This window comes from Lynx canadensis, chromosome F2 (assembly GCF_007474595.2).
Source record: "Lynx canadensis isolate LIC74 chromosome F2, mLynCan4.pri.v2, whole genome shotgun sequence".
Classification (NCBI taxonomy): Eukaryota; Metazoa; Chordata; class Mammalia; order Carnivora; family Felidae; genus Lynx; species Lynx canadensis.
Window position 1 is genome coordinate 55737285 of NC_044320.2, and position 23747 is coordinate 55761031.

At 35.8% G+C, this 23747-nt stretch overlaps 1 protein-coding gene across 3 annotated transcripts in view; it reads left to right on the forward strand.

The window, feature by feature from the left end:
• IL7 (interleukin 7) overlaps positions 1–23747 on the forward strand; it is a 91310-nt gene that overhangs the window by 33283 nt on the left and 34280 nt on the right. The window contains exons 3-5 of one of the 3 annotated variants that reach the window (XM_030303965.1): positions 9000–9080; positions 10174–10305; positions 21490–22530. In XM_030303965.1, coding sequence (XP_030159825.1) covers positions 9000–9080; positions 10174–10305; positions 21490–21609 — 333 coding nt within the window. In that variant the 3' untranslated portion in view covers positions 21610–22530. Of the gene's footprint in view, positions 1–8999; positions 9081–10173; positions 10306–21489; positions 22531–23747 lie in introns of those variants that run through there. The other 2 variants (XM_030303966.1, XM_030303967.1) reach the window with 2 other exon arrangements.

Sequence of the window (23747 nt, forward strand, 5' to 3'; positions counted from 1 at the left end):
TTTACTCTCTTCTTGCTTCAGTGATTTCTGAGAATTTGGATGTAATTCTTATCTTTGCTTCCTTTTTAGGTAAGATTTTTGCCCAACCATCTCCCCACCCATGGCTTCTTTCAAGATTTTTTTTTATCTTTGATCTTCTAAAGTTTTAATACAATATGCCTAGATATAGGATTGGGGTGCTTATTCTGCTTAGTGTTCTCTGAGCTTCCTGAATCTGTGGTTTGGTGTCTGGCATTAATTTGGGGGGAAATTCTCAGTCATTATTGCTTTAAATATTGTTTGAGTTCCTTTTTTATCTCTTCTTTTGATATTCCCACTGTATGTTTGTTACACATTTTGTAGTTGTCCAGGATTCTTAGGGACTCTGTTATGGATTTTTTTCTAGTATTTTTCCTTTTTGCTTGTAAGTTTTAGATGTTTCTATTGTCATATTCTCAAGCTCAGAGACTCTTTCCTCAGTCATGTCTACTCTAATAAAGATCATTATTCTATCATAAGAGTTTTGATCTCTAGAATTTATTTTTATATCCTTTCTTAGAATTTCTCTCTGTTACATTATCCATTTTTCTTGCATGTTGTCTACTTCTCCCAATAAAGCCCTTACTGTAAAATTCCCAGTCTGATAATTCCAACATCTCTGCCCTATCTGATTCTGGTTCTGATGCTTGCTCTGTCTCTTCAAATTGTGCCTTTTGCCTTTTAGTATGCCTTGTAATTTTTTTATTGAAGGATGAACATGATGTATTGAACAGGCATCTGTGGCAAATAGGCTTTGAGTAATGAAGTGATAAGATGTGGGAAGAAAGGGAACATTTTATATTACTATGATTAGGTCTCAGTCTTTTGATGAGTCTGTGCCCCTGGACTGTAAACTTTCCCCATGCTTCTCAGTATCTCCCCATGTTAGGTGAGACAAGATGGCTAGAGGGGATGGAGTTGGATATTTCCCTTACCCCAGATAGGTTGGGCTCTGATAAAACCCATCAGGTTAGGTTCTGTTTAACTAGTTTCTCCTGAGGTAGGCCTTGTTAAGAACAACATAATGCTCTGACATATTTGAAAATCATTTTGTTTCCTTCCCTCTGCCAGAAGCACATGGGGATTTTTCTTAGATATTCACTGTGAGGAACTCATAGAACTTCTATAGGAAAAACTCAGAAGAGTGTGCCTCGCCCCGCCCCACTACACACACACTGATGATAGGGTACCCTTGGAGTTTTAACTCTCAAACTTGTCCACTCAGCATTCAGCAAATTATAAATTATGGATTAGGTTTTTCTGTCTAGCTGGCTCCCATGGAGATTTATGCCGCTATAAATTGTGATTATTTGTATCTACCTGTCTATCTCTCCAATATTTGGGGCAGCAGTTTTCCCTGTAAACTCCCTTTTCTGACAGATATAAAGAGTTGTTGATTCTTCGGTTGGTTCAGCTTTTTTACTTGTTATTATGACAGAGTGGCAGCATCTAAGTTCCTTACATGCCAGACTATAACTCAGTGTTAAGGAATTGACTTAGTAAATGTGCAACTCAAGTGCAAAAATGTATGAGTATATCAGGAACTAGACTACTAGTTGGGGGTGTTCAGTGTGCTGTGGCATTGGCCAATATGTTTTTACAGAAAATATAGAGATTGTACAGAAAATCTGTACAGATTGTACAGAAAATACAGAGTATTGACCAAACTAGAAAGTTAGTTTAATGTTGATCAGTTAAGAGAGCCTCTCCTATATATGTTCATATGTGTGCAATGTACATACATTTGAATATATGCTTTATGTAATATTTTTTTCTTTTGATGTTTTATTATAAGCATATTCCTTTGTTCACACACATTACCTCAAAACAAATATAATATCTGCTTAATATTTTATGTTCCATCATTAGTATTACCATTTATTATCAGTTTTTTCCTACTTAAGTTTGCTCCTTTTATGTGGATAAATTTCATACAGAACTTAGCTAACTTGACCTTTAAAATTTTTTTTTAATGTTTATTTATTTTTGAAAGAGAGAGAGACAGAGCATGCGTGTGGGAGGGGCAGAAAGAGAGGGAGACACAGAATCTGAAGCAAGCTCCAGGCTCGGAGCTGTCAGCACAGAGCCTGAGACAGGCCTCAAACCCACGAACCACGAGATCATGACCTGAGCTGAAGTCAGACGTTTAACCAACTGAGCCGCCCAGGTGCCCCACTTACTTGACTTTTTAGTTGGCATTTTGGATAATGGAACTTCACCTCTTTAAAGAATCTATCCTTCTGGTTTTGTTTACAGTTCTCTGACTTTTCTATGTATGTGTCTATTTGACATCTGTTCTTAGATCTCTGAACATCAGTTCAAACTTCATCTGTTTAAAATCACACACATGACTTATTTACTCCACCTTTTCTACTATTCCCTTTCTCAGTAAATTGCAACACAGTACCAGAAAAACCATCAATCATCCTTGGTATGTCAATCTCCATTAACTTTAATTTTTAAATCATGTTAAATTGGCTTCCTAAAGATTCACCTATCTCTACATTCTCTCCCACCACCAGGTCCAATAAACCGTGATCTCAAGCACAGACAATGCAATAGCTTCCTAAAGATTCATGCATATACCTTCTTGAATTCTTCTGTTCATCAGACTGCTATTAATATAATCTCTGAAAAAGGTATTTAGCCATTAACTATTGCTTTTAGGATCAAGACAATGCTCTTTAGCATGTTCTTAAGCTCCTGCATAATTTTGTCTCTTCCAGCCCTTCTGTTTTCATGCAGAACCAGTGATTTCTTTTGCTTTCTCAGCTATACACCTGCTTTCCCTTACTCTTTTTTTCCAGAAGCATATCTGTCATTTTCCCCCCCCCCCCCCATTTAAATGTAGCCACACATGCAGTTTCCTACATCACAAATCCTCCTCTATTTTCTCTTTCTTTAGTTCACTCATGGTTCAGATCTCAGTTAAAGTATTTCTTTCTCATGAAAGTCTTCACTGAGGTTCTTAAGTAAAATCTTGTATAGGTTCTTGTATAGGTTTTCATGGCTGCATATGCCCTTTATTCTTAACAGTTATCAAGTTTGGATTTGATTGTGATTATTACTGGATTAATGTCTGTCTTTGCTACCAGACAGTAAAATTCCTGAAGTTTGCAACCATTTATGATTTTGATCACAGTTCTGTCTCTACTACTGTAAAGTACATGGTAGATGCTCAACAAATATTTGATTGAAGAATAAACAAATGACATTTTATTTACACTAAGAATCAACTACCAATTCATACTACAGTCTGCTAAGCTACCTGACAAATGGTAAAATTTGTACCAATTAAAATAGGATTCCAAGAGCAATATACACCTTTTCAAATTTCAGATGTAGTACAGATTTCACCAAAAATAAGTCTCACTTTGAAAAGGCCCTCCAAATGAATCTTTATATGGGACAAGGCTTTAGACCATGGATAGGTTGTGATAGTGATGATCAGAAATTAAGACTATTTCTGTAGGCAACAAGTTCATTTTCAGAGAATGGCAAGGTATGAGTCTGAATCTTTATCTTCTGCGTCAAAACCCCAATCCTTAGAATCAGCCTTGTCCTACAAAATGAATAGGAAGATAGAAAAGAAATAGCATGTAGCTGATGACCAGAATCATTTATCAGCAATAGACATTAGTTCATTTAGACACATGTGACCATGAAGATTCCATGTAGGCCAGACTGACCTTCTCTCCTAAAGGAAAAAAAAAAAAAAGGAAAAAGAAAAATTAAGAAGAGAACTATCTCTTTATGATGCTAAGAATGTTCTAAGACAATATATGTGAACTGAAGGTACTAGCTGCCCCAGGCCATTACCCTTGCCCCTTCCACCTTATTTTTGGCCATTAATTGATCCAAGAAGCAATAGTTTTCTGTGAGTCAGCTTTTACTTCATAACAAACAGCACTAAGACATACAACAGTATGCATTTATCTCCAAATCACAGGTATACAACTTGGTTGGGCTCGATCACCTCTACATGCTTCATTGTGGGTCACAGGACCCAGAAGGAACAGCTATGTGGTAGTTTTAAAATATGTTTACAAATTCTTTGATGCTCTTTTGAAGAGATGGAGCTTAATTCTCTGCTTCTTGAGTATGGACTGTAATTAGTGACTCACTGGCAACCAATAGAATAAGATGGAAGTGGCAGTGTGTGACTTTTGACCAGGTCATAAAAGACATTTTTGTAGCCTCCTCCTTGCTCTGTGTTGAACTGCATGCTTGTGAGGAAGCCAGCCACCATCTTGGTAAGGATACTTACACCTATGGAGAGGCCCATGTGGTGAGAAATTGGGGCCTCCTGCTAGTAGCTATATGAATAAGATCTCTTGAAAGTGGATCCTTTAGACCTAGTCAAGCCTCACTTGACTACAGATAAGGCCAACATTTGACTGTAGCTCCATGGAAGATGCAGAGTCAGAAGCACTCAGTTAAGCTCCTCCAACATTTCTGGGCCCCAGAAACTATACGGTAATAAATGTTTCTTGTTTTAAGCTACTAAGTTTTGTGATAATTTAGTAGGCAGTATTAGCTAATGAACAAGCTGCTACCAGAGGCTTATTCTCCTCATGTTGAAAGACATTGGTGTAAGTAGCCCAACTCAGTTGTGCAAATACATTTCAAGCCTCTGCTCTTGTCCCATCTGCAAATGTCCACTATCCAAAAGCACAGTATTTTGGTCAAACTCAACATCAATGGGCAGGGAAGTACTTCTCTACAGGAGGCTATGGTCACTTGATGACATCAGGTTCAAAATCTTTAGAAATTTATAAGGAAGAAGAGTCTTTGCAGATGTGATTAAGAATTTTGACATAATGAAACTATCTTGGATTTAGGCCCAGTTGGGCCTAAATGCCATCACAGGTGGCATTCTCTTTATAAGAGAAAGGTGGGGGTGCCAATGCAAACTGGTACAGCCAATCTGGAAAACAGTATGGAGCTTCCTCAAAAAGTTGAAAATAGAACTGCCCTACAATTCAGCAATTGCACTACTAGTTATTTACCCAAAGAATACAAAAATACTAATTCAAAGGGATACATGAACCCTGACATTTATTGCAGCACTATCAACAATAGCCAAGAGCCAAATTATGGAAAGAGCCCAGATGTCATCGACTGATAAATGAATAAATAAGAAATAGTATATATATATATATATATATATATATATATATATACACACACACACACACACACTAGAATATTTCTTAGCTATCAAAAAGAATGAAATCTTGCCATTTGCAATAACATGGATGGAGCTAGAGAGTAGTATGCTAAGCAAAATAAATCAGGCAGAGAAAGACAAATACCATATGATTTCACTCATATGTGGAATTTAACAAACCAAACAAATGAACATTGTCGGGGAAAAGAGAGGCAAACCAAGAAACAGACACATAACTATAGAAAACAAATTGATGGTTACCAGAGGGGAGGTGGATGGGGAGATGGTTAAATAGGTGATGGGGATTAAGGAGTGCACTTGTTGTGATGAGCAACAGGTATTGTATTTAAGTGCTAAATCACTAAATTCTACACCTGAAACTAATATCACACTGTATGTTAACTAACTGGAATTTAAATAAAAACTTGGAAGAAAAAGAAGAGAGAGAAACACAGGGGGAGATCTAACAAATACATAGAAAAGAAGCTGACGAAGTTGCAGGCAGAGGCTAGAGCCATGTGGCCACAAGCCAAGGAACGCCAAAGCATGCTGGTAGCCAACAGAAGAAAGAAGAAGTAAACAATGGATTCTCTCCTAGAATCTCTGATACCTTCCTTTTGGACTTCTGACCTCCAGAATTGTGAATAAATTTCTGGTTTTTTTGAGCCACCAAGTTTTTGGTAATTTTCTACAATAGCCCTAGGAAACTAATACGTCCTCTGATAAGGTGGAGGGAAGAGTTGTATACTGGCTGAAAAATCATCTAATTTACTTTAGCATCACTTCAAAAGATAACCAGACAATAAAAAGACTATGTATTGATACTACCAAAATAAATGAACAAATAAACACATAAATAAGCAATGAATACATAGATGAGAAAAATGAATTCATATCAAAGATGAATTATCCATGAAAGCAGTAGAAAATGTCAAAATTTTTCTTCTCAACACTTTCTAAGAAACCAAAGTAAAAAGATCTAAAAATAATACAATGTAAGAGAAGAGAAAATAGAGAAAATTAAGGTGAGCTCTTTAGATTTAGGGGGAAAATGGAGGATAGATGGAACAAGGAATAAGTGCTGTGTTAGAACAGGCATACGGAAGATATGGGGGAAAAAACACAAAAAATGAGATTTTTAAAAATCAAAGATAAATATATAAAAGAAAAGATGAAATCCATTTTATATACAATTAGTGTTTCTGAAGAAGCTACTGTTACAAACATAATAGGAAAAATTCCCAAGAAGAAAATTATACTGAAAGACATGTCAGTTTATAATTGAAAGCACGATCTCGCAGTCGGTGAGTTCGAGCCCCGCGTCAGGCTCTGGGCTGATGGCTCAGAGCCTGGAGCCTGTTTCCGATTCTGTGTCTCCCTCTCTCTCTGCCCCTCCCCCGTTCATGCTCTGTCTCTCTCTGTCGCAAAAATAAATAAACGTTGAAAAAAAAAATTTAATTGAAAGGACATTATGTATTTTTAGAACAATTTATATAACATGTTTCATACTGGAAAATGTTGCAGTTCAAAGTCAATGTGATCTTGGCTTTTCTTTTTTGATTTTACCTATTCATAATAAATATGAAGAAATCTTCAAATATGTCATGATGCCTATAAGAAATTATTATTGATAAATCAAGTAAAGTAACTCAAGAGATGGATATCTAAGGTTCTCTTCAACTCTGTGATTCCATTGACCTTAGTCTGAAACATCCTTCTCATCAAGTTTGCATAAAAACAATTTCAGAAGCCAACTGTAATTGGCACTCATGTGCACCTGTTAATGTATTCATAAAATGCACTGGAGTCAATAATTGTTACCTCTATAGAAGTCAACCTTTTAAGTGTATTGTCACTTCTTTATATACTATAACAAGCATTTGGCAAACAAATCAACTAGCATAACATTACCTTTCTGTATGTTATACATACATACAACAACATATGACTACATATCAATGAGTTGTTTTTTTTAATACTGGGAGCAATGGCTTCACCAAATGGCTTTTCAGATATTCATGTGCCATGCAATTTGTTACAATGATCCAATAAATGTACTAATTATGTACTCATTGTGTATATTTTGTATATTTTTGGTAAATTGGAAAACATTACCGATTAGCCGCAAATTTGTCTATCTTCTTTTTTTCTTTTTTTTTAAAATGCTTCAAGTTCTTTTTTAAATTCCAGTAGTTAACATATAGTGTACTTTTAGTTTCAGGAGTAGAATTTAGTGATTCGTCACTTACATATAACACCCAGTGCTCATCACAAGTGCCCTCCTTAATACCCATCACCGATTTAGCCCATCCCCCCACAAACAGCAACCTGTTTGTTCTCTATAGAGTCTCTTCTATAGCTTTTTAAAAATAATGTCATGACAAAAAAATGCTCTGTGTTTTATCAAAGAGAAATATATGTATGATTTATTGGGTTTTTTGGAATTAAATGGATATCCATAGGAAAATGATTTAATAGGCAAATGTCAATTCTTCACTTCTTCTAGAATGTGTATAATGGCGACATGAGTTATAGAAAATATACCCATTTTCACTTGAGACATTTTCAGTATAATGGGGGTGGTTAACACTAACAAATTTTCTGTTTACAAAAGGATACTTTTCCAAAGGTAAAAAGTGATGTAAAAGTGTCCGAGGGATGCAGCACCTGCCCCTTGTATCAAATGGCACAAGAAACTGGGACGGTGTTTTCTTAGTCTCTTTTTCTCATAGGGCTGGGCAGGAACCTTGAACTTTGGCTGATAGTAAGTGTTGAGTGGTTAAATGAATGTTCAGACACTAATTCCTGCAGGTAAAGCAGGATATAGTGCTTTATAGTATAGATAGTATATACTACTATAGTATATATAGTATATATACTATATAGTATAGATAGTATATACTACTATTAAGGCCAACATATACCCAGAGACCATTTATGCTTTTCACGGGTAACTAGAGTAATGCACACTTTTCTGAGAGAAGACCATGACTAAAGTTTGCCATTACTCCATTTCTCCTGTTTCTTTGGTGACAACCTATAGGCTAAAATTACTTGAAGTCTTTCTAGAAGCTCTCATAGCATGGAATTGCTGGTTTGCTTGACAGAATAGTCCAATCCTGTGCATAAGAGAATCTGAATCCTTAGGAAGTTCTTCCTAATACCTCAACTAAATTCTTGATTCAAGTAGTCCCCACATTTTAATACTACATTCCTTAGAAATGAAAAATGAACATGTACTATCTGCCTCCGTACTCCTACATTACAACACACACACATTCAATCCCATTGTTTCTAGCAAAGTTCTATCTCAAGCATCCCAGACAAATTGGATTATTAAAAAAAGCTGTGTAGAATAAATACAATTTCACTGTGTCAAGAGGTTTTCTCTTATTCTAATGTAAGTTTCTTTTGTTGCTGTTTTGTAGTGGCAGGAAACCAGACTGGAAAACCTCTTAAATGCATCTCAACTTCATGATTTCAAATTTTATAATATTTTGTCTACATAACATAACTTCTGAAATAGGTACTTACTTTTATTTCCCCAAATGAACCAGATTCTCTCAGTGACTTCTGGGATTAAATTATGGAGTCTGGGGGAAGCTCTAAAGATGTGAGGGGTTGTATATATATTTGTTTATTCTTCAACTACAGAAAACTATTCTTTATGCCTACTCAGCTGAACCAGGCTAAAGTTATTTTCCTTAAAATGCATATATTAAGACAAAGTTTTATAACGTTGTTTTAAAAATTGCTACATATTAGAAAAGTCCCCAATTTAACCATACTGTTATATAATTACTTTCTACAGGACACCATGATAAAAAATCGTACCAATTGCCCGAATAATGAACCTAACGTTTTTAAAAAACATGCATGTGATGATAATAAGGTAATAATAATTACTTGGAATTTATGTCATTCAAATTTGACTTTATAGAAGCTTATATTATTTGTATGTCTGTTAGAGATAATTATATTGCTTATATTCATATCATATTCTTTTGGTTCTCACCAGACAGTTCCCATTGACCTATTAGGTTATACTGTGGTCTTCTTTTATAATTATTTTACAAAGATCCCTATGCTTATTTGGTAAATAATTTTTTTCTATTTTAGCATTTCTATTTTCACTTTGAAAATGTTAGAAGAGCTGATGAATTCAAAGACATACATATCCCTTATTTCTGAAATTCTTCTGCAGCAAAATATTTGTTAGAGTGATTGCTTACATATTCACAAACATGTCATGACGATAATTTACTTCTAGGGCTTTGAAATTTTTTCTTTCAATATTTGTTTATCTTCAAACAACTATTACCTCTGGTTGGTGGAATATTACAACTTACAAACCTTACAACAAAAGTCTGTGTCATTTCCTTCTACAGAAAATAGTATGTGTTATTTCCATCTACAGAAACCAGTATGATATTCAAGTCTTTTTTAAATTCACAGTAACCAAATTAACCTCATAGTATCTCATAGTGTATTCATAAATTCTTTTAATTTTAATTTCTTTAAATATTTGAAAGACTTGTTTGAAGTGAATATGGACCTTTATTTTCTTATTGCCAGCTATTCATCCATAGCTCAAAAGGTACAAAAATAATAAGAGAAACCACATACCTTTCATTACTGTTGCCTCCAGAAGCCCTCTCCTTTGGTTATCTCATTTAAAATTCAATAATCTTATTATATGCTCACTCATAAGTGATGAGATCATAAAGGTATATTATAAAGAAAGGAGACTTTAAAAAGTCAAATAATCATTAAACCAAATTCTAGGGACTTCAGACTGTCACTTAGGAGCTACACAGTTTTAGTCTAGTTATTTGTCAGTCATGTGATTAACTGGAATGGAAATCTGGGGTGGAGGTGAGGCATTATTTGGCAACACAGCTCTGGCTTTAGGCTCCTTACGAAAGCTTATCATTTCTTCATATTTTATTTGAACCACAACCCTTCTAATTTTTTTTCTATAATAGGAAGCTGTGTTTTTATATCGTGCTGCTCACAAGTTGAAGCACTTTGTCAAAGTGAATAACAGTGAGGAATTCAATCTCCACTTATCAAGAGTTTCACAGGGCATGTTACAGTTGTTGAACTGTACCCCCAAGGTAAGTTGTTTACTTTGAACAGAAATACAAACTAGTCCTCTGATAGGGTGCTATAATTCTCTTATGGATGTATCTATTATCTTAGAATTCTAAGTGCTTATTATTACCTGAGGTTTAAGTACATTTACTCAACTCTAGTAGAGTAAATCTTACCAATTCTTAGCTGGGCAAATAGTTCATGAAAGAAGAGTAAAAATAAATGACTGCATACCTCATTTCTATAATAACTTTCCAAGAGGCTAATGTGATAAATTTTACCTCTAAAACACATTAATAATTTTAATCCGTATATGTACACATTTATAAGAACTCATAGCCAATAAAAGAGATCATCTAATGTATTTAACAAATATCTTTACATGTTAAAACTGGACATATATATATATATGTCCAACATTTTTTTTTATTTTTTAAAATAATTTGGTAAGTATATAGGGCTAATTTTCCCCTACTTGTCTGCTAGTGGTTATTAAATATAAACAGCAAAACAAAATTTGGAAGACACTATCTTGACACTAGGCAACTGTTTCTTCATGTGCAAAATGGAGAAAAAAATAGTATCTGTTATAGGAGGTTGAAAGGATTAAATGGCATAATTCATGTAAAGTGCTTAGTACTAAAAAAAGTTTCAACAAATATATTATTACCATTGCCCCTCCTTGAGGAATTTTACCAGCTGTGAGAGAAAGCCAAAAAGTTTCTCATGCTTTTTTAAAAAGAAATTTTTAACATTTTCATGATAGGGAAAGGGTCATGTGCGTTTCTATTTTTTAATACCAGTAGTTGCCCACAGAAGGTGAAATGGTAAAATTATCTTTGAGCCCTATTGACAGTGATGAAAATAAAAACAATGGAATTTGAACTTCATTTATCATTACATTATCTACCTGATGCAAGCCAGTCTCCTCTTGGTGTCCTGGATTTACCAAGCTTATTTCCAATTTTTTCCCCTTACTTATGTTAGTCCTTTATGTGGAATTTCTACTGTCCTTTTTTCTATAACTTTGGACTATCCTGTTCTATGCATCCATCAAGGCCAAGCTTACATCTTGTGAAGGCATATACTCCAGGCGACTGCCTTTTAATCCTTATTTAGAGTGATTTCAAAGCACTGTCTAGTGGAGGAATGGCAGATAGGCTCCTTATTGCTTATACATCCAGTTGCTTAATAGTGACTGTTGTTGGAAAAGTTATGTTGAACATAAAGTCTCAAATCAGGGCTGAACTTAGAAGTCTGCAGACAAAACTGGTGATATCAACTCTTGGCTTAGGAAGCAGTAAGGGTTAGAGGTATGCTATATATTTGCAATTCCTTCTCTCATGTGTTGAATGTTGCATGGAATACCATCTTCCAAAATCAACTAATTGTAGAAGAAAATACACAAATAATTTCTACCTTGAAATTAAATTAAATTCTTACAAAGTTAACTAACCTGATACAGCCCACCTTTTTCTTGAAATTATAAGGCAAAATGTTAAATTTTGAATTTAGCTACAGTGAATTTCCTTCATGAGTCAAGCATGTTATAAGCTTTTATTGTTATTTAATTCCTTTTGCTTCCGATGGATAAAGCTTATTAAAATTTATGGTCAGGATTTAATAAATTAATGCTAACTTTATTTTCATGTTGATTAAAATTCTACTTTTGTCCTGGTTAGTATACCCTTCTATATTAGTTTTTCATATCTCACAGGCATTAACATAGTGCTGGACATGGGAATGCCATGGGAATTCAACTTTTAAAGTGGATCCCCTGAGTGATTGCGATGGAGTTAAGAGACATTTCAAAATAGCTACCAAGGGTGGGGAGATCTTGGAAAGGAGACACAAATAGCACTGAAATAATCAGTTCTGTGGTTCATGGTGGCAGAGCTTGATTGGGGTCAGCAAAGATGGGGCTTGGAAGTAGGATTCTTATTTGTCCTTTACTCTGACACAAATTCTCCAGATATGTTATTTTTAACAACCCTTATTTAGTGCTAAGAGAGTACCAGGCACTGCTCTAGGTATTATATATATATTACCTCAGACTTTACAAAAATCCTGCAAGTATGTACCATTAAGAAACTACAACACAGAAAAAGTTAGAAACATTCCCAAGGTCACAGATTGGTATGAGGTACATCTGGGATTCAATTTAGGTGGTGTGGTTTGACGCTATGATCTCTCACGCCACCACACTGCCTCAACTGTAGACCGATTTTATGGCCAAATTCTGTGAATGAATTGGGAAATAGACACAGAAGGCAGATATGAATTAAAAGTGGGGCTTTATTGCCAGAGAAGCTGGATTGAAGAACATGGCTTAGACCTGAAGTCAAAGTGAGGACTCTGAACACTTCCCCAGGAGTCTAGCCCTGTATGCAGCAGGAGTCCAAAAGGCTCCCCAGTTGGAGAGAGAGCAGCAGGAGTCCAAAAGGCTCCCCAGTTGGAGAGAGAACCTGAACTGACAAGTGCAAAGAGAAAGCCCAGCCCAGACTGTGCATTTTGGCATTATTTCCTAGAACTTACCCCTCAATAAAGCACACCCCATCCTTTGCTAGGTGTGATGCCTTCAGAATTGATATTCCTAGTAAGTCAAGTAGGAGTACTATCATTTATTAAGCACTATGTATCTAGCCCTCTCTATAACCCTAGGAGAGGTGGTCGTATTGCCATTATAGAGATGAGGACACTGAGCTTCAAAATATTTAATTTCCCCAGGGATATACAGCTAGTAAAAGAACAAATTGGGATTCAAACCCCTATCTGTCTGAATATCTTGCTCTGATCCACACCTAAAGAACCTCTTTGCCTTTTTCAGAATCCCATTTTGAGGGTCAATGTAGTGATTGAGTTCAGATTATATTCAACATTAAATTAGAAAGAGAATGCATTCTGGATAGACTGAAAAGGACATTTGTAATTCAGACTGAATATGTCCAGAAGGGGAAGGGAAGTAGGTATGGGGTAGGAAATATCTTACCCTTGAGATTGCTGCATACCCTAAACACGAGGCATGCTCTCCAGACAAACCTCTTTCAGCTGACTCAATGGTAACCAATGCAGGAAGTGATTACTGCCTTGTCTAGCTGCTGATTCAAGTGTAGTTTCTATCTCCCTTCTATACCAGTAGTGAAGCCTCTGGAGTCAGACTCTGGATTCAAATCTCAACTGTACTATTGACTGATGGCATAAGCTTTATTTTTTTTTTTTTTAATTTTTTTTTAAGGTTTTATTTTTGAGACAGAGAGAGACAGAGCATGAAGGGGGAGGGGCAGAGAGAGAGGGAGACACAGAATCGGAAGCAGGCTCCAGGCTCTGAGCCATCAGCCCAGAGCCTGAGGCGGGGCTCGAACTCACGGACTGCGAGATCGTGACCTGAGCTGAAGTCGGACGCTTAACCGACTGAGCCACCCAGGCGCTCCTGGCATGAGCTTTAAAAAGTTACTTCTTTGAATCCCTGTTTCCTCAGTTCTGCATTAAGACTAATAGAAGTAGCTACCTCTGTTATATGAGAATTAAATATGATTATATAATATGCTTTAAAAAGTGTTTGCCACATAACAAGCTTCAGTGAGCAATACAGCACCACCAGTGGAGGCTGGAGCCACTTACACCAAACCCTGCCCCCCTGTATCCTGCAAGGGCATCTTTATTAGGACAGGTCTGTGAGCAAGCACAGCAGGTCTCTTCCCCAGAGGACCAACACAGACACCCCGCATGCAGCAGGTCTACTGATCATAGAGTGCTCCAAAGTTTCTGCTTCGGTTCTGGTGGAAATAGGACTGGGCTTTTTTTTTTTTTTTAAATTAGGCTTATAATTTTTCTTTGTTTGTTTGGGTTTTTTTCCTTTTCCCATTTTTGGATCAGGTCTTTCTTTCTTTCTCATTGGAATCAGGCATAAAGATTTTTGGTTGCTTATTTGTTTTTGTTCCTTTTCTTTTTCTCTTTTTTTGGAGGATTTTTTTTAAAAATCAGGCTTATTTTAACGAACAAATCAAATGCACCTATTTATAAAGGCCCAAACACTCCCCATTGCAAACAAGGGGGAACTCTGCAGAGGACTGACCTGGGGAAAGAGCAGCCAAATCACAAAAGTAGAGACTGCACACAGCATACACCAGAAACACTTCCTAAAGCACCAGGTCCTGGACAATGTATGATCCCTTCTTAATATAGCACTACTCTCAGGAGCAGGAAACAACAAGCTTTCATAACACGGAAAAGACAGACTTAGACAAATGACAAGATGGAGGAATTCTCCCCAAAAGAAAGATCAAGATGTAACCACAGCCAGGGATTTGCTCAAAACAGATATAAGCAGTATCTGAACAAGAATGTTGAACAACAGTCATAAGAATACTAACTGGGCACGAAAAAAGCAAAGAAGACACCAGAGAAACGCTTGTTGCTGAGATAAAAGATCTAAAAACTAGTTAGGCTGAAATAAAAAATGTTTTAACTGAAAGGCAAAACCAACTGAATGTAATCACAATGGGGATAGAAGAATCAAAGGAATGAATAGGTGATATAGAAGATAAAATTATGGAAAATAATAAAGTTGAAAAGAAGAGGAAAAACTATTAGGTCACAAATAAAGACTTATGGAACTCAGTGATTCCATAAAGTGCAATAATATCCATATCATAGGAGTCCAAGAAGAAGAGCAGAGAAAAAGGGGCAGAAGGTTTATAGGAACAAATTATAGCTGAGAACTTCCATAATCTGGGGAAGGAAACAGGCATTCAAGTTCAAGAGGCACAGAGAACTCTCATCAAAATCAACAAAAGCAGGTCAACACCATGATATATCATAGTGAAACTCGCAAAATACAAAGGTAAAGAGAAAATTCTGAAAGTAGCTAGGGACAAAAGGTCCTGAACCTACAAAGGTAGACACATAAGGTTAGCATCAGACATATCCACAGAAACTTGGCAGGCCAGAAGGAAGTGGCATGATATATTCAACATACTAAATGGGAAAACTATGCAGCCAAGAACCTTTATCTGGCAAGACTGTCACTCAGAAAAGGAGAAATAGAGTTTCCAAGACAGGCAAAAAAACTAAAGGAGTTGGTGAACACTAAACCATCTCTGTGAGGATTTTTAAAGGGGGCCCTATGAGCAGGAAAGAGATACCAAACACAACAAAAACTAGAAAGGAAAAGAGACAATCTACAGGAAGAGTGACTTTACAGGTAATACAATGGCACTAAATTCATATCTATCAATAATTACTCTAAATGGAAATGGACTAAACGCTCCAGTCAAAAGACATAGGGTATCAGAATGGGCAAAAAAACCCAAAAAACCAAAAAACTCCTTGATATGCTGCTTACAAAAGACTGATTTTAGCCCAAGACACCTCAACATGGAAAATGAGGATATGGAGAACCATTTATCATGCTAATGGGCATCAAAAGAAAGCTGGAGTGGCCATACTTATCTCAGACAAACTAGACTTTATTATTTTGTTTTATTTTATTATTTTATTTTATTTTATTTTATTTTATTTTATTTTATTTTATTTTATTTATTTCATTTTATTTTTTAAATAGTTTATTTGTAAATAAATAAAGACAGACAGTGTGAGTGAGGAGGGGCAGAGGGAGGGAGACAGAGAATCCCAAGCAGGCTCCATACTGTCAGCACAGAGTCCCATGGAGGGCTTGAACTCATGAAACCACGAGATCATGACCTGAACTGAAATTAAGAGGTGGACACTTAACTGACTCAGTCACCCAGGCACCCCCAGAAAAACTAGATTTTAAACCAAAGGCTGAAATAAGAGATGAAGAAGGGCACTCTATCATAATAAAGGCATCTATCCATCAAAAAGATCTAACAATTGTAAATACTTATGCCCCCAGTGTGGAGCCACCTAAATATATAAATCAGTTAATAATAAACTTAAAGAACTTAAAGTGAATAGACACTTCTCCAAAGAAGACATCCAGATGGCCAACTGACACATGAAAAAGTGCTCAACATCACTCATCATCAGGGAAATACAAATCAAAACCACAATGAGATACCACCTCACACCTGTCAGAATGGCTAACATTAACAACTCAGGCAACAACAGATGTTGGCGAAGATGTGGAGAAAGAGGATCTCTTTTGCATTGTTGGTGGGAATGGAAGCTGGTGCAACCACTCTGGAAAACAGTATGGAAGTTCATCAAAAAAAAACCCCTAGGGGCGCCTGGGTGGCGCAGTCGGTTAAGCGTCCGACTTCAGCCAGGTCACGATCTCGCGGTCCGTGAGTTTGAGCCCCGCGTCGGGCTCTGGGCTGATGGCTCAGAGCCTGGAGCCTGTTTCCGATTCTGTGTCTCCCTCTCTCTCTGCCCCTCCCCCATTCATGCTCTGTCTCTCTCTGTCCCAAAAATAAATAAACGTTGAAAAAAAAATTAAAAAAAAACAAAAAAAAACAAAAAAAAAACCCTAAAAATAGAACTACCTTATGGCCCAGCAATTGCACTACTAGGTATTTATCCAAGGGATACAGGGATGCTGTTTCAAAGGGACATGTGCACCCCAATATTTATAGCAGCACTATCAACAATAGCCAAAGTATGGAAAGAGCCCAAATGTCCATCGATGGATGAATGGATAAAGAAGGTGTGGTATATACATACAATGGAGTATTACTCGGCAATCAAAAAGAATGAAATCTTGCCATTTGCAACTATGTGGATGGAACAGGAGGGTATTATGCTAAGCGAAATTAGTCAGTCAGAGAAAGACAAGTATAATATGACTTCACTCATATGAGGACTTTAAGACACAGAACAGATGACCATAAGGGAAGGGAAGCAAAAATAATGTAAAAACAGGGAGGGGGACAAAACATAAGAGACTCAAATATGGAGAACAAACAGAGGATTACTTGAGGGGTTGTGGGAGGGGGGATGGGCTAAATGGGTAAGGGGCAATAAGGAATCTACTCCTGAAATCACTGTGGCACTACATGCTAACTAATTTGGATGTAAATGAAAAAAAATAAAATTAGTAATAAAAGAAAAACAATAGTAACAAACTTAAATAACTCATTGATAATAATACAATAATAGTAGGAAACTTTAACACCCCATTTACAACAATGGACAGATCATCTAAGCAGATCAGCAAGGAAACAATGGCTTTGAATGATAACCTGGACCAGATAGACTTAACAGATATATTCAGAGCATTGCATCCAAAAGCAGCAGAATACACATTCTTTCTGAGTGCACATGGAACATTCTCCAGAAGAGATCACATACTGGTCAGAAATCAGGCCTCAGGCAGTACAAAAAGATTGAGATCATACCACACATATTTTAAGACCACAACACCATGAAACTTGAAGTCAATCACAAGAAAAAATTTGGAAAGACGAGGTTACAGAACATCCTACTGAAGAATGAATGGGTTAACCAGGAAATCAAAGAAGAAATTTAAAAAAATACATGGAAGCAAATGAAAATGAAAACACAACAGCCCAAAACCTTTGGGATGCAGCAAAGGCAGTCTAAGAATGAAGTATGTAACAATACAGGTCTCCTTAAGATGCAAGAAAAGTCTCAAATACACAACCTAACCTTACACCTAAAGGAGCCGGATAAAGAACAGCAATTAAAACCCAAACCTAGCAGAAGAAGGGAAATAAAATAAAATAAAATAAAATAAAATAAAATAAAATAAAATAATTAGTACAGAAATAAATGATACAGAAATTTAAAAAAAGAATAGATCAACAAAACCCAGAACTGGTTCTTTTAAAGAGTGAACAAAATTGATAACCCCCTAGTTGGACTTAACAAAAGAAAAGAGAAAGGACCCAAATAAATAAAATCATGAATTGAAGAGGTGAGATCACAACCAACACTGCAGAAATACAGAGAATTGTAAGAGAATAATATAAGCAATTATATGCCAACAAACTGGGCAATCTGGAAGAAATGGACAAATTCCTAGAAACATATAAACTACCAAAACTGAATCAGGACGAAATAGGAAATTTTAACAGACCCATAACCAGTGAAGAAATTCAATCAGTAATCAAAAATCTCCCAACTACAAGGGTCCAGGTCCAGATGGCTTCCCAGGCGAATTCTACCAAACATTTAAAGAAGAGTTAATACTCATTCTTCTGAGAGTGTTCCAAAAAATAGGAATAGAAGGAAAACTTTCAAACTAATTCTATTAAGCCAGCATTACTTTGATTCCAAAACAAGACAAAGACCCAACTAAATAGAATTTCAGACCAATATCCTTGATGCACATGGATGCAAAAATTATAAAAAAGACACTAGCAAATCAAATCCAACAGTATCATAAAAGAATGATTCACCATAATCAAGTGGGATTTATTCCTGGGCTGCAGGGGTGGTTCAATATCCACAAATCAATCAACATGATACACTACGTTAATAAAAGAAAGGATAAAAATCATATTACCCTTTCAGTAGATGCAGAAAAAAGCATTTGACAAAATATAGCATCCTTTCTTGATAAAAACCCTCCAGAAAGTAGGGATAGAAGGAACATACCTCAGCAGCCTAAAGGCCATATATGAAAGCCCCACAGCTAATATCATCTTCAGTGGGGAAAAACTGAAAGCCTTTCATATAAGGTGAGGAACACGGCGAAGATGTCCACCCTCACCACTGTTGTTCAGTATAGTACTGGAAGTCCTAGCCTCAGCAGACAACAAAAAGAAATAAAAGGCATTGAAATTGACAAGGAAGAAGTCAAACATTCGGTCTTCGCAGATGACATGATAACTCTATGAAGAAAGCCCAAAGGACTCCACCCCAAAATTTCTAGAACTGATACACAAATTCAACAAAGTTGCAAGATATAAGACCAACATACAGAACTGTTGCATTTCTATACACCAATAATGAAGCAGCAGATGGAGAAATCAAGAAATCGAACCCATTTACAATTGCACCAAACTGTAAGATACCTAGGAATAAGCCTAACCAAAGAGGCAAAAGATCTGTACTCTGAAAACTATAGAACACTTTTGAAAGAAATTGAAGAAGACACAAAGAAATGAAAAAAATATTTCATGCTCGTGGATTGGAAGAGCAAATATTGTTAAAATGTCAATACTACCCAAAGCAATCTACACATTGAATGCAATCCCTATCAAAATGCCACCAGCATTTTTCACAGAGCTAGAACAAACAATTCTAAAATTTGTATGGAACCAGAAGAGACCCTGAAGAGCCAAAGCAATCTTGAAAAAGAAAACCAAAGCAGAGACATCACAGTTCCAAACTTCAAGCTGTATTACAAAGCTGTGATCATCAAAGACAGTATCGTACTGGCACAAAAACAGACACAGAGATCAATGGAACAGAATAGAAAGCCCAGAAATGGACCCACAATTATATGGTCAACGAATCTTCAACAAAGCAGGAAAGAATTTAAGAAACAAAACAAATGTGCATCAGGGAAAAAGAGAGAGAGAGAGAGGCAAACCAAGAAACACTCTTTAACTATAGAGAAGAAACATGGTTACCAGAGGGGAGATGGGTGTGAGGATGAGTTAAATAGGTGATGGAGATTAAGGAGTGCACTTGTGATGAGCACATAGTGATGTGTGGAAGTGTCGAATTACTATATCGTACATCTGAAACTAATTTAACACTGTATATTAACTATACTAGAATTTAAGTAAAAGCTTAATACAAAACTTAAAAATGATGTAAATATTAACTAGAGTGGGACACGGAAAATGAAGACAGTTGATTCATAGCAATGATGGGTTATTTCCGTTATTTCACATTTCTGTTACTATTATAATGTTATTCCACCAATAGATATATGGGAGCATGGGAATCCCTTATTTCTCTTAAAGAAGGAGGGGGAGTTGCATGCTCTGGGACTCAGGAAATCATAGGAATTCCAGCTGAACTGGAAGAGTGGAAATGAACACGAGCAATATAAATACATTGAGGGATTCTGGCTAAGAAAATTTGGAAACAAAGCTTAGAGAAGGGAGATAACATCTGTGTTCCCAGGATTACAGAGGTAAAATCATGGTTTTTTTGCATTTGTCTTTTTAATGAATGCCTAATCTTGGTGTCCTAGGAAATGTCACTTAAATTTTCACATCTATGCATTTCAAAACCGCTTAGTCCTATGAATTTCAGTTTGTATTTTGTGAAGATGTCCTAGACCCTCAATAAAATGAATGAGAAATTCTCCTTCATATTTTTCTTTGAAATCTATTTAATCTTTTAAGTGTATTATTTAAAGGCTATGTGTTAGTGTTACTAAATATATAATAGAGATCCCAATTTGTGGCTAAACTAATAATAGGACAGATGATCTTAAACCACAGGTATTATACTTACATGGCTATGGTAGCTTATTTATCCTCTTGCAGCTCAGTTCCCTCATCTGTGAATGGAGGCAAAATCATCAACTTCATAAAGTCATTAAGTAGATAAAATGAAATAATGTATGTAAAGCATGGAACGCAGTACGTGACCTAGAAAACACTCAATAATTGGTTGTTATCCAAAAGGTGAATTACGCTACCCTCCATGAATCCCCCTTCCAGGGGTTTACTGGAATGTGATCAAGTGTATACAGAGCTGCTCCCTTATGTATCTATTCCGTGTGAAGTATTTCTTTCTCCACTCTCTGTAGGTTGTACAGGTAGCCTTTTGTAAGATTTTCATCAGGGCCTGAAAACTAGTTTTGAGACACGTGTCTTCTATACTCTAGTGAAAACTGACCAGATTGTCAGGGTGGACCTTAGGGCACAAGCTCTACCAGGTAGATCATCATCAATCAACTTTGCCAAAATACCCTGAATGTTTTCAGTGTTAATTCTTCCTTCCACAAAAAAATACACTTTTTCCTATATTAAACAAGACGATTGAGTAATCCACAAATATCTTTTCCATGTAAATTTCAGCAGAATTTCAATAGCATGTACACTGTTGCAGTGGTGAAAATGGCAGCCACCTGATGTAGCTCTTTAATCCTAAATCTTAAACCACAACAATCTTGAATTTCCTCCACATCAATTATCACAAGTATAGTTAGAAATCATAGTTCAAAAAATATCATTCAAGATTCTCCCTTTTCAATTACACCAAACTTTCAGCATAACCTAATAGGATGGAAATTAATAATTGAATATTTTAAAAGGTGTTTTTTAATGTAAATTTGAAACTTTTTAAATTTATTTTTCTAGGAAGACAGCAAATCTTTAAAGGAACAGAGAAAACAGAAGAGCTTGTGTTTCCTAGGGATACTACTACAAAAGATAAAAACTTGTTGGAATAAAATTTTGAGGGGCTCTAAAGAACATTGAAAAATATGGAGTGGCAATATAAAGACATATGACTTTAGTTGTATCTTCCAAGAATCTATTTGCTCATACAGTTTTTGGGGGTAGAATACCCTAGAAGTGACAGAATGCCTCCTGGTAAAAGTGGATTACAGCAGCTGAGAAATTCATACAATAGAACTAGAACTAGATGGACGCAGACAGTGGAAACCAAATGCTGCAATCAACAAACTATTTTATATGTTTTTGGACATAATCAGTATTAATTCTGTGATTTTTGTAAGATAATCCATGTAAACTATTAGTTGCAATAATACTTTTTAAACCTGTTTTAAAATTTCAGAAGAAGAGAGAAAATCTGTGAAGTATATAAAGGTTGCAAAGATTAAAAAATAACACTGCTTTATTATCAAATTAATTTTATGCATCAGCATACTACAATGAGAGTGGAAATTGGTGTCTCTGTGCTGAAAATGTTTCAGAATTAACAGTGAGATGTGGGTAACGTCCATGAGAGGAGGAGTCATATACCTTAAAGCAGCAGCAGTATGAAGGAGTACAAGAGATTTAAGAGAGAGATTAAGACATGTAATCATACATGAATGTATAACACAGTGCCTTCACTAGATGGTATAGCAAATGTTTTAAGATGACCATAAAGAATAGTTTCACAAAATAGAAACTCACCTGTTCTAAGGATGCTAAACCATAATACTGAGTTATTTTGGTCATTTATATGTAATAAAATTTGTCTAAATGAGTTTGCAATTTGGGAAGTATATTTTTAACAGAATAATATATGTTGACCTTTTAATTAATGAAATGTGTATATTTAATTTTGACACTGTATCTGTATTATATACAAATATTTTCATACAGTATTACAAACGTTGCTTAGTTTGGATAACATTCCTCCTTTGATAATAAATGGCCTATGTAATAACACTGTCAGATTCACTTAATGCCTTTTAAAACAAGATTTTAATACTGTACCACTATTTGATCTCTCACTGTCATTGAATATGTGACTTTTAATACCTTATTACTCAGAATGTGCATGAAACCAGGACCCAAAACTATATAAGAACAGGAACTTTGCTTTCTATGTTAAATTTTAGTCTTTTAAAAGAAGCTTTTGTATATACCACATCCAGTTTAGAAAAGTCTGCCAATAGTCTTTGCTTACTTATAAAGGGAAATGAAAAACCTATTCTAGCCAGGCCAGAGTCCTTCAACAGCCACCACTTTGCTTAACTCACAGCCTTACTGCTCTTTTATGCTTTCATTACCACCTGGTAAAGTGCTGACCGGCTTTGAGCTTCAGATGAGGCTCTGGTGCCAGTGTGTGGTGGTAAGACTTTCCTCTCAGTTCAAGTTTGTGTCCCTGCCTCTCTTTCTCCCTCTCCCTAAATCCTATGGCGTTTCACCCTCACTGGTGCAGGTAGCTGTGTAGAATTGTACAGACGGTTGTACAGAATTCACTGACTGCTCCATTAATAGGGCTTTGAATCAAGTATGTTTTTTGTTTGGTTTTCATTATTAACTCTAGAAAAGGGAGCTCACACTTTCAGGAGCAAATGATTCTTCACCAAGCTCTTTCTTCAGATGGACTTTTCCAAGTAAGCTATGCTTCCTTCCACCATAAAACATGGTCAACTGTGTGGTACACCTTCACTCTGATGAACTGGTATTGTCGGTAAACCATCAGCTGTAGAAATGAGGGAATTTTAAGTTTCTAAGGCAAGCTCTTCAAACTGTCCTTGAAAGTGTTCCTTGAAGCCTGTCTCAAACATCCCTAACAAGTGTTGAAAATGATTCTGAGATTATGGCAAAATAAAGAACAATATTTTTAAATGCTTGCAATAAGTTATTAAAATTTTCTTCCTTGATTTTCATTTGTTTATGATATGTTTGAATTTTAGAGAAAATTCACACTCAAAACAGTATTCAGCCTATACTATGTACCAAATGCTTGAAAAAAAAAATACCCAGGCATTTATGGTTGTATTTACCTTCGTTGTTTCCTACCCACTAGGAAGGTAAGTGGAGACAAGGCAGGCTAGTTAATAACGAACTTGGATATCATATTTTTATATTTTTACTCTCCAATTAGAGACTTGTTTTATCCCAATGAACATTTTCTTTCCAGTATGTACATTTAC